This window comes from Camelina sativa, chromosome 4 (assembly GCF_000633955.1).
Source record: "Camelina sativa cultivar DH55 chromosome 4, Cs, whole genome shotgun sequence".
Classification (NCBI taxonomy): Eukaryota; Viridiplantae; Streptophyta; class Magnoliopsida; order Brassicales; family Brassicaceae; genus Camelina; species Camelina sativa.
The window spans coordinates 13028631-13043204 of record NC_025688.1 but is presented as its reverse complement, the minus strand read 5'-3'; the positions used below and the strand labels follow the sequence as shown (position 1 = coordinate 13043204).

General features: G+C 34.5%; 1 protein-coding gene across 2 annotated transcripts; it reads right to left on the bottom strand.

The window, feature by feature from the left end:
• LOC104780396 (phototropin-1) lies at positions 3210-10737 on the bottom strand. Of its 2 annotated transcripts, none has more exons than XM_010504888.2 (21): positions 10658-10737; positions 8053-8775; positions 7496-7678; positions 6886-6977; positions 6520-6787; positions 6206-6425; positions 6053-6123; positions 5845-5951; positions 5710-5759; positions 5492-5596; positions 5327-5386; positions 5068-5234; positions 4894-4978; positions 4729-4809; positions 4548-4651; positions 4414-4463; positions 4206-4312; positions 3971-4099; positions 3716-3880; positions 3490-3630; positions 3210-3386 (listed from the first exon to the last, which is right to left on the bottom strand). In XM_010504888.2, the coding sequence occupies exons 2-21, from the start codon at positions 8757-8759 to the stop codon at positions 3285-3287; spliced, it is 2994 nt and encodes a 997-aa protein (XP_010503190.1). In that variant the 5' UTR covers positions 8760-8775; positions 10658-10737; the 3' UTR covers positions 3210-3284. The 2 variants fall into 2 exon arrangements, with proteins under 2 accessions (XP_010503190.1, XP_019100174.1); XM_019244629.1 differs by having other exon boundaries at positions 8053-8772; positions 10658-10725.

Genomic DNA, 14574 nt, shown 5'->3' with positions numbered 1-14574 from the left:
ATCCAAGGCCACACTTATCAGTCTTGCCAATACTCAGAATGTGATGCAATTTCTTTGTACCATTATTAAGCATTCTCAAATTCTTTTGAGTTTCTTCAAGTTGCACTTTAGCTTGTAATGCTTCTTCTTCCTTTTCTATAGCATATTTCTCTGCTTCAACGACTTTAGCCTCTAACTCGAGCTTCTCCTTAATCAAACCTAAATTTTCATCAACTACCTTAAGTCAATGTGCATACAACTTCTCATAACTCTTACGAAGTTCTTCATAACTCATATCCTCTGCATCACTATGACTATCAGATTCATGTTCAGATGTAGTTGCACGTTTTGCTGCAGGTTCAGAAGCAGTTGCAGACACTGATGTAGACGCTGATGCAGACACTGATTCAGAACTATCTTCAAAAGTTGTAAACGCCACAAAATTCTTCAGTTCTTCTTCTTCATCTGAATCAGTTTCAGAATCACTAGTAACAACATTCATAGCCTTCTTCTTATGCTTGTGTAGATTGGCACAATCAGACCGTACATGACCATATCCTTTGCATTCAAAACATTGAACATTCTTTGATAAAGTCCTCATTTCTTCACTCATTCTACTTTTCTTCTTTTCACCCTTACGCTTCAGAAATTTAGCAAATTGTCTTGATAACATAGCCATTGAATCTTCAAAAGATGATACCTTAAGAGCTACTCCATTGTCAACTTCCTTCTTTATTGCTTCCTTAACTTGATCATCTTTCTTCTTTACTCCTTCAACTTCATATGCTTTGCTTAATTCAAAAGCTTTAAGAATCCCAACAAACTCATCAAAAGCCATCTCATCTAAATTATGAGCTTCTTCAACTGCAGAAATTTTTGACTCAAATTTTGCTGGCAACGATCGCTTCAGCTTCTTCACAAGCTTTTTGTCTTTGTACTGCTTTCCAAAAGTAAAAGCCTCATTAGATATGTCACATAACTTTGCACTAAACTCAGCCACAGTTTCTTTTTCTCCCATCCTTAGATTCTCAAATTGTGATGCCAACATATCCAACTTTGTTCTTTTAACACTTGAAGTACCCTCAAACATATTCTCCAATGACTTCCACGCTTTTTGAGCTGATACACATTGAGAGATTAACTTGAAGTGGCTTGAATCAATAGCATTGTAAATCGCTGTCTTGGCTGTCGAATTACAACTTGAAAGCTTTTTCTCTGCAGCAGTCCACTTATCTCTTGGCTTAAGACTCTCAACTCCTTTATCATCCACAACTTTAGGAGGCTCCCAACCAAGCTCAATCAAATTCCAACAATCTTCATCAAGGTTACTAATAAACGCTTGCATATGAACCTTCCAATACCCGTAATTTGTTGAATCAAGCAACGGTGGTCTTGACATAGACGTGCCTTCTCTGTATGAATTCATCACAACTGTTTTAAAGTTCTGCCTTACTTCCTGAACTACCCTCACCCTTGATCTACCCGAAACTAAGCCGCACACAAACACAGAAAGCTCTCTAGGATTTATCTTTATCTCTCAGCTCTCTTCCTTCTCTAGGATGTGCCCAACACCTCCTTATATACCCATCAAGACTTCCTAATCACCATAAGAGAATATTTCTAAATTTCATAAGAAAATACATTTTTCTTTTTTGCTATTTTCCTTTTCTTTGTAAAACTCCAATTTAATCAACCCAATAAATAGTAGTTTTCCTCTTCAATTAATCCTCAAATCTTCCTTCAATATTGCCTTCTCAAACCTTCTAGAAACTTCTCACGCACATAAAACAACAACAATCTTGTATCACGTCTTGAATCACACAGACACTACTTCAGCCATCCAATACATTTTCATAACATTCAATTATGTTACTTATAGTAAAAAATACAAATAGAATTCAGAATTTGAATACTAAAACATTATATCGAAACAATAAATTGTAGTTTTCTCCCGCAATATACTACGGCTAAATCATAGTCATACGTGAAGTTAATTATTATTCTTCATAACACTTACAAATGTGGAGAAAGACAAAGAAATATCAAAATATGGTCAACAAATACACATTTTTGAGTTCTATTGAGAAATGAGTATAACAGTTTCTTCTATAGTAAACATAGACAAAAATTCTTCTACAATTCATATTTATCTAATAAAAGAAACTTGTATCAATAGATAGATCAGCAAAAATCAGAGCAAATGGAGAGAGATAACTCAAATTCTTTGTCATCTCTGCGACCTCTCGAGCAAGTGGGAAGAGCTGAAGAAAGTAGGAGAATATAATTAGTTTAGGATATTAAGAATATCGGTGAAGGGAAAATGTCTTTAGTTAAGTGGTTATCTCACCACCTCTGCGACCGATCCCATCGGAGTTTGACTCTACTAAGTCGCGTTATCTCGCATAATAGGTATTAACTATGAATCAGGTCTTGTTGATTCACTGATGACAAAAAAAATATTATGAAATGAGATATGAATATTTTATTTTATTATTGTAATGTTTTTGTCATAATTACATACATACATGACTAATATGTAATTAGTTTTTAATTCTTATAAGTTTTACCAATTAATTTGTTTATCATCCAAATACACAATTTATAGTTTTAATACATAATACATTATAAATATTGATATTTCAGTTATTTTTTTAACTAAACAATGCTACATTGTTGAAATCATTATTGCTTTTTCATAGCTTTTTACGTGATCAATGAAGTTTTACTATCTGTTTTTGTAGCTTTCAAAACTCTTTTTAAAGAAATGACTAGATTATGAGACACGTTCTTTTTAATGTTAGCAAACTTATATATATATATATATATATATATATATATATATATATATATATATATATAACAAACAAACAAAATGCAAAACTTGATTAATTCTTTAATGTATAGCTTTTTACTATTTGTTTTTGTAGCTTTCAAAACTCTTTTTAATGTATAGCTTTTTACTATTTGTTTTTGTAGCTTTCAAAACTCTTTTTAGATCTCTTTAAAGAAATGACTAGATTATGAGAACGTCAGATTCTTTTTAATGTTAGCAAACTTATCATAATATACATTAACAAACAAGCAAAATGCAAAACTTGATTAATTTTATTGACATACAAAAAATATTCTTAAAAGATCACACAAATTAAATTACAAGAAACACTTGGGACTATAAGTAAAATAAAAAAGATAATGGTAAACTGAAACAAAAAAAAAACAAAAAAACAAACAAACAAAGTTTCAAATGGTTCATGAAAGCGGGAAAAAAAAAAAAAAAAACAAGAAACGTTTAATTCAAATCGATCTCAAAAAACATTTGTTTGAAGATCTTCTAGCTCAGGATTCAGAACTTCATCTTTGTTTTCTGCTTCACTAGTAAATATCGGAGTCTCAAGCTCCGGAGGGTTCTGCAGATCAAAACATAGCTCATAAACGGATGGTTTTCCTTATTTCGCAAGTAAAAACTGTTTCTTATACACCAAGTAAAACAGAACGTATGAAGTTGCTTACCGTGCATCGAATCAGAGCCCAATTAATTCCTTTGAAGTAAGAATGATTCTTGACTTCGTTTGCTCCTTCAAAACAGCCTAATCTTTTCTTCGGATCTCGTTGTAATAACCTAAAGATCAGCTGTTTCACTTGAAGACTTGCCTGCATACCATATAACAAAACCATTAATTATTAATCTATGATTTATATGCGATTACTTGATGATATAAATATAATGATCTTTTACAGGAATGCTAGCTGGGAACTTTAGATCTTTTTGAAGAACATTGGTGAAAGTCTTCTGTCTTGTTTTGCCTCTAAAAGGAGTGTATCCGTATAACATTTCATACATAAGGATACCAAGAGCCCACCAGTCCACTGCACTTGTATGTCCTGCCCCGGATATAATTTCCTATCCATATGAGACATCATTTAACTACCGGTTAAGACAGAAGAAATATCTTAATCAGTATAGTTAAGCTGGTATATATATTACACTAACCGGAGCAATATACTCTTCAGTGCCAACAAATGAGTTTGATGCACGCATTGGTTCAGCCATGAAGATTGGAGTTTGTTGACTCTTTTGTTGCTTTTTCTTCTTCTTCTCGTCTATACTCGGAATCAACAGCTGCAAGATTCATTAGACACCCTGAATTAGTATACATGAGCAAATTCCCTAGCAGAAGAAGTCTTTGGAAAGAATCGTAAGGGAAGAAGGTTGAGAAATATGAAACCTGAGGTTTGCAAGATGTCAAGCAAGACAGGTCGAAATCCGATAAAGAGATATCCCCATTGCCTTGGATTAAAACGTTTTCCGGTTTCAAGTCTCGGTAAATTATTCCTGAGTTTAAGAAAAATTACATAGATCCACTTATTAGTATCATGTCAGAACCACTCCTTTACATCCATTTATTTTTTAATTGAAGAGGTCGAACGGCTTACCTTGACAGTGAAGATACTCGAGTGCAACGACAACTTGAGCAGCATAGAATCTAAAAATTGGTTTCAGGTTTTGTTTTAGTTTACGATTTAAGTAAACAAAATCTTGAGACTTTTTGAGCTAGGAACACTTGTACCTTACGGCATCTTCCTTAAGGACCTTCCTAGGTTGTCGATCAAGGAGCATAAAGAGTTCTCCTCCTGGATAGTAATCTGTTATAAGACATATATGTGTTTTTGTCTGCAAAGTAAAACATGATCCGTTAGTAACATAAGACTACGAGACATATATACATACGTGCACACAGATCTTCAGACCTGAAATGAAGCGTAGAGTGCAGGAAGAAAAGGATGGTCAAGCAAATCTAGGATCTCCCTCTCAGCTCTAGCTCTATGAACCTGCCAAAATTTGTTATCAATTGCTACTTATACAGCAGATACAAAAAAATATAGGTTTGTGAATTCACTAGTTATTGTAGTTACTTTATTACGGTTAAGCATAACAGCCTTGTCCATTGCTTTCATCGCAAACAACTGATCCGTTCCAACGAGTTCCACTAGATGCACACTGATAAAAAAACAAATGGGACATTTTAAGTTTGATGACAAAGAAAAAAACCTTTTTGTAAAATGTTTCACTAGGTCAGAGTTTCAGACCTTCCTGTATCACCAGAACCCAAAGGTTTCACTGGTTTGAAATGCTTCAGACTAATCGGTTCACCGCGTTCCAATACTTTTTCCATAGCTTTCCATGGCGGTGAATCTTTCCTGTGAGGCTTCGAATGAACAATCTTTGAGTGGTTTGCCCATAAGTCCTCTGGTGTCTTCAAACAAGACACAACGAAACATTCAGTCACATATATAAAGCCTAATTAATTTTAAACTCCCATACTCAGATCCTCAGTCTATCACTTACCATGTTGGCATCAGGAAGTTCTCGTACGGCTTCATCGATATTTACAGCTGCTTTTTTCACCTGTAGAATTCAGATTCAGAAAATGAAATTTAGGTTTTAACACATGAATTTTGATCTAATGATTACAATGAAAATCAAAGAATTAAATAGTTTAAGGTTACAAACCAGCTCTTCTCCCTCTTTCACAGCGGTTTCTTCAATGACATTGCGGACTGGCTCTACATGCTTGCTCCCATCTAGTTGGACTCCGATAAAGTATTGTACTTCTCCCTGTCAAAACATATCAAAGAATACATCTTAAGGTTTGAATTTATAAACCAAACAATCCGAGGGTCAACTTGAAGGTGACGTATTGTACAAGATATCTATGTTAAGCGTAGTACCTTCTGATCACGCATAGGTTGCAAGTGGAAAATGTTCCAAAACTTCTTTCCTGCAACAGAGAAGATAATGTAAGTTTTAAAACTCAGTACATTGATCGTCAGATATAATATAAGGATATCGAAAAATTTGAGTACCGCTCTTGGTGTAGTTGATGAGCTGAACCGTAACTTCGGTTTGGTTATCAATAGCATTTCGAATCTTCTTTACTGTCGTTGGATCAGTCTCTGGACCTTGCAGAAACCTAAATCCATGAAACAAAAAGAAAAGAGATTAAAACCGTTCTTAATTCTCGGAACTTGGCAGAAGAATCATGCATGAGTCCATATTCATATTCACAAATACCTGCAATTTCTGCCAAGAATTTCTTCACGGCTATATTCCGTGAGCTCCAAGAAACTATCAGATGCAAAAATCTGGAAACAAAGGATACGTTTTCAGACCAATCTAAATAAAACATAACAAAAGTCTCCTGTTGTTTCAAACATTTTTTCTTACAATGGGATTATCGGGAAGCCTAGGATCAGTGATGACGAAGTTCTTCTCGATACGTTCGAGTGTAGTAGCGAGATCCATACCCTTTCTCATTTCCTTTTGTCTCACTTTATCATCCACACTCTCTGGTCTCTCGTCTCTGTCACTAATCTCATCGTCTTCCTCTCCATACTCTATAAATCCATCATCCATAGATTCCAAAGACTCACTCTTCTTCTTAATCCTATAACACAAGAATTCACAACAGTTAATTAGGTCAAAGAATTATCTTGTGCTTAAGAAGTATAGTTGAGTAAGTTTTTTTGAGTTATTACTACCCCATGAAAGAAAGAGAAGATTTTCTCGTTTTTTTCTCGGGAATCTCGTTGATTCGCTGCATCGAGTTCCTTCTCCCGCCACCAGAGTTTCTTCGGCCTGAAGGAACAACATTCTCGGACATTCGCCGAGCCGGTTTCGCCGGTAGTTCGTCGCTCTCCGATTTTGTCATGAAGGGATGGCAATTCGTTGATTCGCTTAGTGCTCGAGGTCTCTTCACTGCCTCCACCAGCTCTGTCACTGAGTTCGTTGCCATATCTTTTTGGCGGGCTATTACAAAAGCAAAAAAATTATTTTATTAAGCATTACAAAAAACTGAAAAAGTATAAAATTAAATAACAAAAAAAAAAAAACAAAAGTGTCGTTACCATCATATCGAATAAGAGATTCAGGAAGCCCATTTGGTCTCAAAGTCTTTTCTTTGGCCCCTTCAGTGTGCTTGCTCACCTCCACTTGCATTCTGGTCCAAAGATAAACATATTTGTATCTTCTTATTACTTAAAAACATATTTTGATCTTAGATTCTATAATTCATCTGATTAATCCATTTAATATAGGCTTTGAATGGTACTAGTTTTCTAGCATGATTTTTGGTTTTTAGTTTTTGTTTTTCAAAAATCATTTAATTATCCAATCAGTATTACAGAAGTAATTTCCCTAAGAAAAAAAAATCTAAAATCTGAAAATGAAAATCTTTATTTAAAAAAAACCATTTAAAACTCTCATGGCCATAATATATATCAATTTTACGAGTGGAAAATATAAAAGTTTGAAATAACATTAAAATAACGGCCGTTGGATTGGATTGAAGACGATCAATTCCGCCAGTGAGACAATTCTCTTTGAATTATTGCGGAGAAAGTAACACAAAGGACCAAAGGTCCACACACTTCAGTCCCATCAAAAAGGGTGTAATGCTGAAAACAAAACTGAAAAAAGGACTGAAACGAGTAAAGAATAAAGGAACGAAGGACTAACCCGATGAATTTGAGAACTTTGCCACTCTCGTCTTTAATGGGCGCAATTGTGAGAAGATTCCAAAAAGAGGTCCCATCTTTCTTGTAATTCAGTAAACGCCCACAATAGTTGTTACCAGAAGCTAATGTCTCTCTTATCTTTGCTAACTCATCTGCGTCTGTCCCTGATCCTTGTAAGAATCGGCTACAATAAAACAAAACAAAACAAAAAATATATATATATATATATATATATTTTTTTTTTCATTAATTTATTTTGACGAATTTTCAAAAGTAAGATGCTTAATTTTCAGAAAATTTACGCTAAAATATTATATATATATATATATATACTTTCAAAAATACCATTACTGAAAAAAATTCGTAAGAGTTATTAAATCATTTACAATATTCCTAAACGTTTATTTTCATTTACCTTTCCAAAACATGAAATTATATAGTTTCTAAAATTAATTATAATGTTTTTCAAAATATCTATATTAATTTGAGATTTAAAATTTTGGTAACTAAAGAAAATGAAATATATATTTTTGTAAATTGCTCTAAATTAGTGTTTACCAGTTTCTGCCGACGACCTCTTTGGAAGTGTAACCGGTCATATTGAAGAAACCAGCACTTGCATACATAATCGGGTAATCAGGTTTGGTAGCATCTGAAACCACAAACGTTTGTTGAAACGTAGACAACGCATCTTTCAGATCTTCTGATACTCTGGGAATCCCTCCTCTACCTCCGGCGACATCTCCGTCAGACATCTCACCGGAGCTCCGGCAAGAATTCTGCGAGTTTCTTTGTGAAGTAGTCTTTTTCCCGTTCGGATCATTCTCAGTTCCACCCGAGTTCCTAACGCTCACTCCCTGTGGCTTTCCCGTCTTTGTGTCGGTCTTCAAAACCAATCCCCACTCCGCCGCTCTCTGCTCTGCCGCCACCGCTGATTTCTGTGGTTTCTCGGCGGTGATCGTCTTCTTGGAGATTTTCTCCGGTGCTGGGTCTTTTAGAGCCATCCATGAGGTTGTGACGGGGACTTCTTGATCAGGTAGAACAGGGTTGGAAGGAGATGGTTCTTGTTCTGGTTGGGGATGGGGTTGAGGACTGGTGCCACGTGGATCACTCCAGTTTTTCCATGTTGGTGGTTCTGGACGGAACACGGGGCTCTCGATTCGGGCCGGGTGAGTTGAAGGGTTGAATACTTCGAGAGAGCCACGAGTGTCTCTAGGTAAAGTTCGAGTAGACTGTTTGGTCGATGGTTTCTCTGTTGGTTCCATCTTGTTAGCTTCTCTTCTAGTAAACGAAACAAAAATTGTGGCTCAAAAATAAGTTTATATGTAATTTAGTTAAGTGGATAGACATAGAGACCACACGCATGTGTACATGAATCGGCAAATAAATATGATACTTTTATTATAGTTAGATATTATATATATATATATATATATAGATAGATGTTATAATATTTTAATGCTTTCTAAAAATGGACACATGACCAAGTTCTTTTGTGGTAGATGGATGGATTGATTTCTCAAAATGAAAAGCCTATACAAATATCTGATATGTGAAAGTTAACTAATAATTGTTGGATATGTTTAATCACAAAGAGCGATGTAAAATGTAAAAGAAGGTTCATTAAAAGTTTGCAAATTACAGAATGATATTTAACTTATGATTTGACTTTCCTGGTACGTATTCGAGTTATTAAGCTTTAAGGTTTTAAATTAACTAAAATAGCAATTAGCAATTAAGACTAGTGAGATATTTCAGAGTCGGCTATTCATTCCCACAGTTTTTGTAAACGAAAATATAATAGTCTAACTAATTTTAGTAGATGTTGACCATAAATAATTAATCAATCACTCATTTAGTATGAATCTTCAAAACTGTTATCATGGATAACAAGAATCTCGCTCTCTTTGGTGTCTTCTTTTGGGAAATAATAGACAAGACATACCCAACATGATAATGAAATAATGAATACATATATGTATATGCATGCAGATGCAGGTTACATGCATGTTGTTGTTATTAAATCAGTTTTTTGGTTAAAAAGAACAGAAGTTATGGTATATGGGACCATAGATAAAATGAGATATGAACTGGGAAATACGCCAAGACTGAGAGTGACAATTCCTAATGAAGCGGGGGTAAATTTAAGATAACGACACAAAGTTGTAAAGTTCCAATACTTTTTTTTTTATAACCACACAGCACATGCATCTTCTAGAGGTGTTTTAGTCATTTTATGTATGAAAGTGGACAGAGTTATTACAAAAACAGTAGCTGAGTCGATTCTAGATTCGATCGATACATAGATTTCAACTAAAAAAAATCTTTGTCTTTTTCAATACTCTTGTCATTTTATTGGTTTATAATAAGTGAAGATTTTTAAAACAGTTTATCACACTATTTTGTATGATAATAATGATTTTAAAGATAAAATAGTAACTCTTTTGCATGGCAAATTTGGTAATTGTTAATTTGTGTCATCTAAGCGTGTGCCGACAATGTAAAAACACCTAGTCTTTTTTTTTTTCCTTTTAAAATGTTTGTTAGATGAAAAGGACCCTAAATTTTAAAAACTTATAGAAAAAGGTCCTTATTTAAAAACTTCTTTATAATATATATACAGAATTTGGAAAAAAAAAAGGTTTAGACACATAAATTCATTCATAATTTTGAGACGAGTTTTGTGTTCGTGCACCCCCAATGAAAAAAATAAAAGTTTGGTAAGCGAAAAATCTACTTATAATAAAGTTTTTGAAATTATGTTATGAGTGGACAATTATAAATCAAATTCAGTAGAATTTTAAATATGATACTGCATGCCAGGTGATGTGTGACTTTACATAAAAAACTGACATTCAAATAATTCATTTTTATTCCTTGCATGCATGTAATATTACATTAACTAGTCTTAGAAGATCAAGCATGCAATATATATTTATTTTATATCGTCTAGTATGATCTTATACTAGTTTATGTAATATTGCATGCATTTTTCATTATTTATAAATTATACACAATTTAACCGAAGGTGAAAAATGTGACAAGAACCCTAAAATAAATTAAAAGAGTGTACAGACGAATAAAAAAACATTTCATTATTTTCCCGAGAAATCCCTCTAGGAAAGTGAGAGAAAAAGCAAGAGTCGAAAGGGGAAAACACTACCTTGCAAGTTAGCTTGTGTAGGAAGAAACAGCTTCGTAAGATTTTGTTTCACTCAACTTTCATCAGGAAACAAACAGATCATCAGTTGAGAAGAGAGTTTGGGATGAGAAGCATAATATTGCTGAGGGTTTTTAAAACAATGGAGATTTTGACAAGAAGTGATTCAAAGAAAGATATAATATTATTTAGGGTTCATGATTGATTTAGCTCCTTTCTAGCTCCATCACTAGATTATTTGATCTTCCCATGCCTCTTATGTTCCTGATTTCCACATGGCTCTCTTTTGTTTAATTACTTTAAATTGCTTATATAGAAGCAGAGAGAACATTAGTCTCGTATAACACTATCTTGATATAATTAGATTATAAGCTGTGAGAATTAAGATTCAATTTTTATTGATAAATTTGCTTATAATTGGACAATAATGGTTTATGACATAACCGAGATGATTAAATGTTGGCAAGTTTGTGACTGTGATTAATCTAAGAAATGGTGTAAGACAAACAAGATCGAAAAATATAATAGTTAATGCACAAAGGAACAATCTTTGTTGTAACTTGAGCATATATAATTGAAAACTAAAAAGCTCGAAGAACACACAAATGTGTGGGAGTGATGGCTTTTCTTTTAAAAGTTTCTGTTTTGTGTCAGTGACTATCTGTGGGAGTGAGTTGTCATTTGAAAACGCCAAAACCAAAACCCAAATGCATAAAACCAATATTAACGAAGGAGTTCTCATTCACTGTAAAATCACAAAACAAAAACCAACCACTTGTCATTTTTGGTGGATTTATTTCTAAAATTTCCATTTTCAAACGTTTTTACTCTATCTCAATACGTTTTCCCCAAAAATAACGATTTCAAACATTTAACTTCCTTCCGCAATGTTTCGTTTCTATATATAGAGACAAAAGAAGTTACAACGATAGCTAGCAGTCTAGCACCGGTAATTAAATCGGTTTGGTACACTGTCAAATTAGAGGCACACACCAAACATTAAACCAACATACAATTTGGCCATTTGCATTTTGCAATTTTTGACTAAGAGTTTGAGAAATAATGTGTAACTTGTTCAATGGTGTGACATAAAACTTTCTGTCATCAGTAACTTACCCTTTTATGAGATACGGGTCCTCGGTGAAATATTGTAAATTGTATGTAAATATTGAAAAGGAAAAAAAAAAAAAGAATAGCATGTAATTGGTAAATCTTGGCCTATTAGCCCCATTACACACTGCTTTTTCTACTCATATTCGCTCGATTACAATTTTTTTTAATATCTTATGACCGCCGTAAAAATATATATATCTTGTTCAGTCACTGCAAACTGATCATCCCAATCGATCACGATCAAACTTGGTTAAAAATATCAGACCGTTTTACTGTAGATTCAACACTTTTGTCGGAGACCTTGTGGACAAGATTATTTGAAGGATAAAATAAGCACAGAGAAGAGTATGGTTAAATTTCAAACACAAGTAGGACCGTAACCCACGTGAAGATTGATCAAAGAGAAAGAAAAAAAAAAAAGATCTTAACGGGTTATTATCGTATCCATCATGTGCCAATTGTGGGTGTGAGTGTGTGGTGGGGGCTGAAAATGTCACATCAGTCTTCACATTGGCAGCTTAGTTTCTTTAATTTTCTATAACCAAACCCTATTTTATTCCCTAGACTAGATGCGGGGGAAGAAGGAAAAGATGGGATAATGATAGTACCACAAGGAGCAATATCTACATTAGCATAATCTACTTTTTTCTGACATCGAAGAGGATTTCATATCATATCGTTGTAGTGAAATCGTCGATATGAGTCTGGTCGAAGATGATACAAGCAAGAATGTGAACTGATTAGATCGAGTTAGCTATCTCGCATCGATCCAAAGCATAGAGTAACGTGTACAAGTTAAACTCTGCGTGCAAGTAACCATCTCTACTATTGTGTGAATGGAGAAAAAGTTTATCAGCTATAAGACACGTTGGGAATTTAACGTGTCATATAAAAACACGTTGGGAATTTACACTTGAATCACTCAAATGGTCTTCACCAATCCTAACTTGCACTATACGAAATATAAACTCAGATCATTAATTAAAGTTCTCCAAAAGTTGTTCGTCGGAAACGAATAGAATAGCCATCGAAAATTCATCAGAAATGTTTTTGACAGTCGACGAGAACGCAATCAGACTAGGTTGACAACTTGACATGAATTTGCAGTAATGGCTCAAACAATTTCCATCGAAATCTATTGATATTTTTTATCGGAAAAATCTGTTTGTTGACGAGTTTACGATGGAGTATTTTTTTGAATGATATTCTAAATAATTTTTTTCACAATAATTAATTTCGAATGACAAATTTTCAAAGTTAAAATATAAATATTGTTGAATTATGCACAATTATTTTTAAAATTTGAAAATTTTAATATTTTTAGGATTTCCAATCAGAAAGTGAAAAACCTTCGAGATTATATAAATGATCACCATCAATCACAGTCCGAAAATGTTTGATATACATACGGAAACTATACAACCTAATTTTAATACAACAAAAAGAGAAAACAAAATCAATGGACATGAATTTGTAGATTTGCACATCATGTCTCACTATTACTTACACAATTTGGTTCATAGCAGCAATTATTATTTTTTAGGGAAGAAAGGCATAAATTAATTTGGCAAAGAAGAACGTTAAAGCGACCTAGCAAGAAGATGATACAGGTACACGTCACTTTTATAAATTGTTGGCAGTTTCTGATTCATCATCTTTATGACTTGTCCATCTACTCGCTACTCCATTAATGTGCAACTTTTTTCTTTTGGTAATCTTATTCATGACATTTTCAATTGTCTCTTGACTAACATTATAAAAAGGTGTTGGTTGTTAAGTTTTTTTTGGTTGTTGCTTTCCCTTCTCTTTGGTATTCAAACTATGGATGGGGAAAATTTTCGTTTATATTCAAAAAAAGTCATTTTGATTTCTTATTTGTTTCGAGTCGAGTCATTTTGATTGCTGTGTGCTGTTTCACAGGAACCGTTGGGTTTGGAAGCAGTGGATAGAGTAGATCTTCTGAGTAGGGTACGGTTGGCTCAGGGAAAGGATTTGGGGCTGGTGAATGCCTAAAAGGATGTTGACTCAGAGTATCAGGTCTCAGATAATGGAACTATCTTGGTGCACGGTTGGGTTTGTGTGCCCAAGGATGAGGAGTTGAGGCAGGAGATTCTGAGAGAGGCTCATGCGAGCAAGTTTTCTATTCATCCAGGAGCGACTAAGATGTACCGTGATCTCAAGAGGTACTATCACTAGGTCAGGATGAAGAAGGATGTAGCTAGTTGGGTCGCGAGGTGCGATGTGTGTCAGCTAGTGAAGGCTGAGCATTAGGTTCCAGGCGGGTTACTGAAGAGTCTACCCATTTCTGAGTGGAAGTGGGATATGATCACTATGGACTTTGTGGTAGGATTGCCAGTGTCTCGGACTTTTGATGTTATTTGGGTCATTGTGGACCGGTTGACTAAGTCAGCACATTTTCTGGCCATTAAGAAAACTGATGGAGCAGCGGTCTTGGCTAAGAAGTATGTGAGAGAGATAGTCAGATTGCATGGAGTGCCAGCGAGCATTGTGTCTGATAGAGATTCTAAGTTCACTTCGGTGTTCTGGAAGGCATTTCAGGCAGAGATGGACACTAAGGTGCATATGAGTACAACTTATCATCCCCAGACTGATGGACAGTCAGAGAGGATGATCAACACGCTGGAGGATTTGTTGAGGATGTGTGTGTTGGATTGGGGTGGCCATTGGGCAGATCACTTGAACCTGGTAGAGTTTGCTTACAACAACAGTTATCAGGCGAGCATTAAGATGGCTCCATATGAGGCTTTGTATGGGAGACCATGCCGTACACCGTTATGCTGGACTCA

Coding starts and splice junctions, on each gene's coding strand:
- LOC104780396 (XM_010504888.2), bottom strand. CDS start 8,759: ATGGAACCAACAGAGAAACCATCGACCAAACAGTCTACTCGAACTTTA. Junction 6,124..6,205: donor GGCTTCCCGATAATCCCATT/GTAAGAAAAAAT, acceptor CTTTGTTTCCAG/ATTTTTGCATCTGATAGTTT. Junction 4,313..4,413: donor CGAGTATCTTCACTGTCAAG/GTAAGCCGTTCG, acceptor TCTTAAACTCAG/GAATAATTTACCGAGACTTG.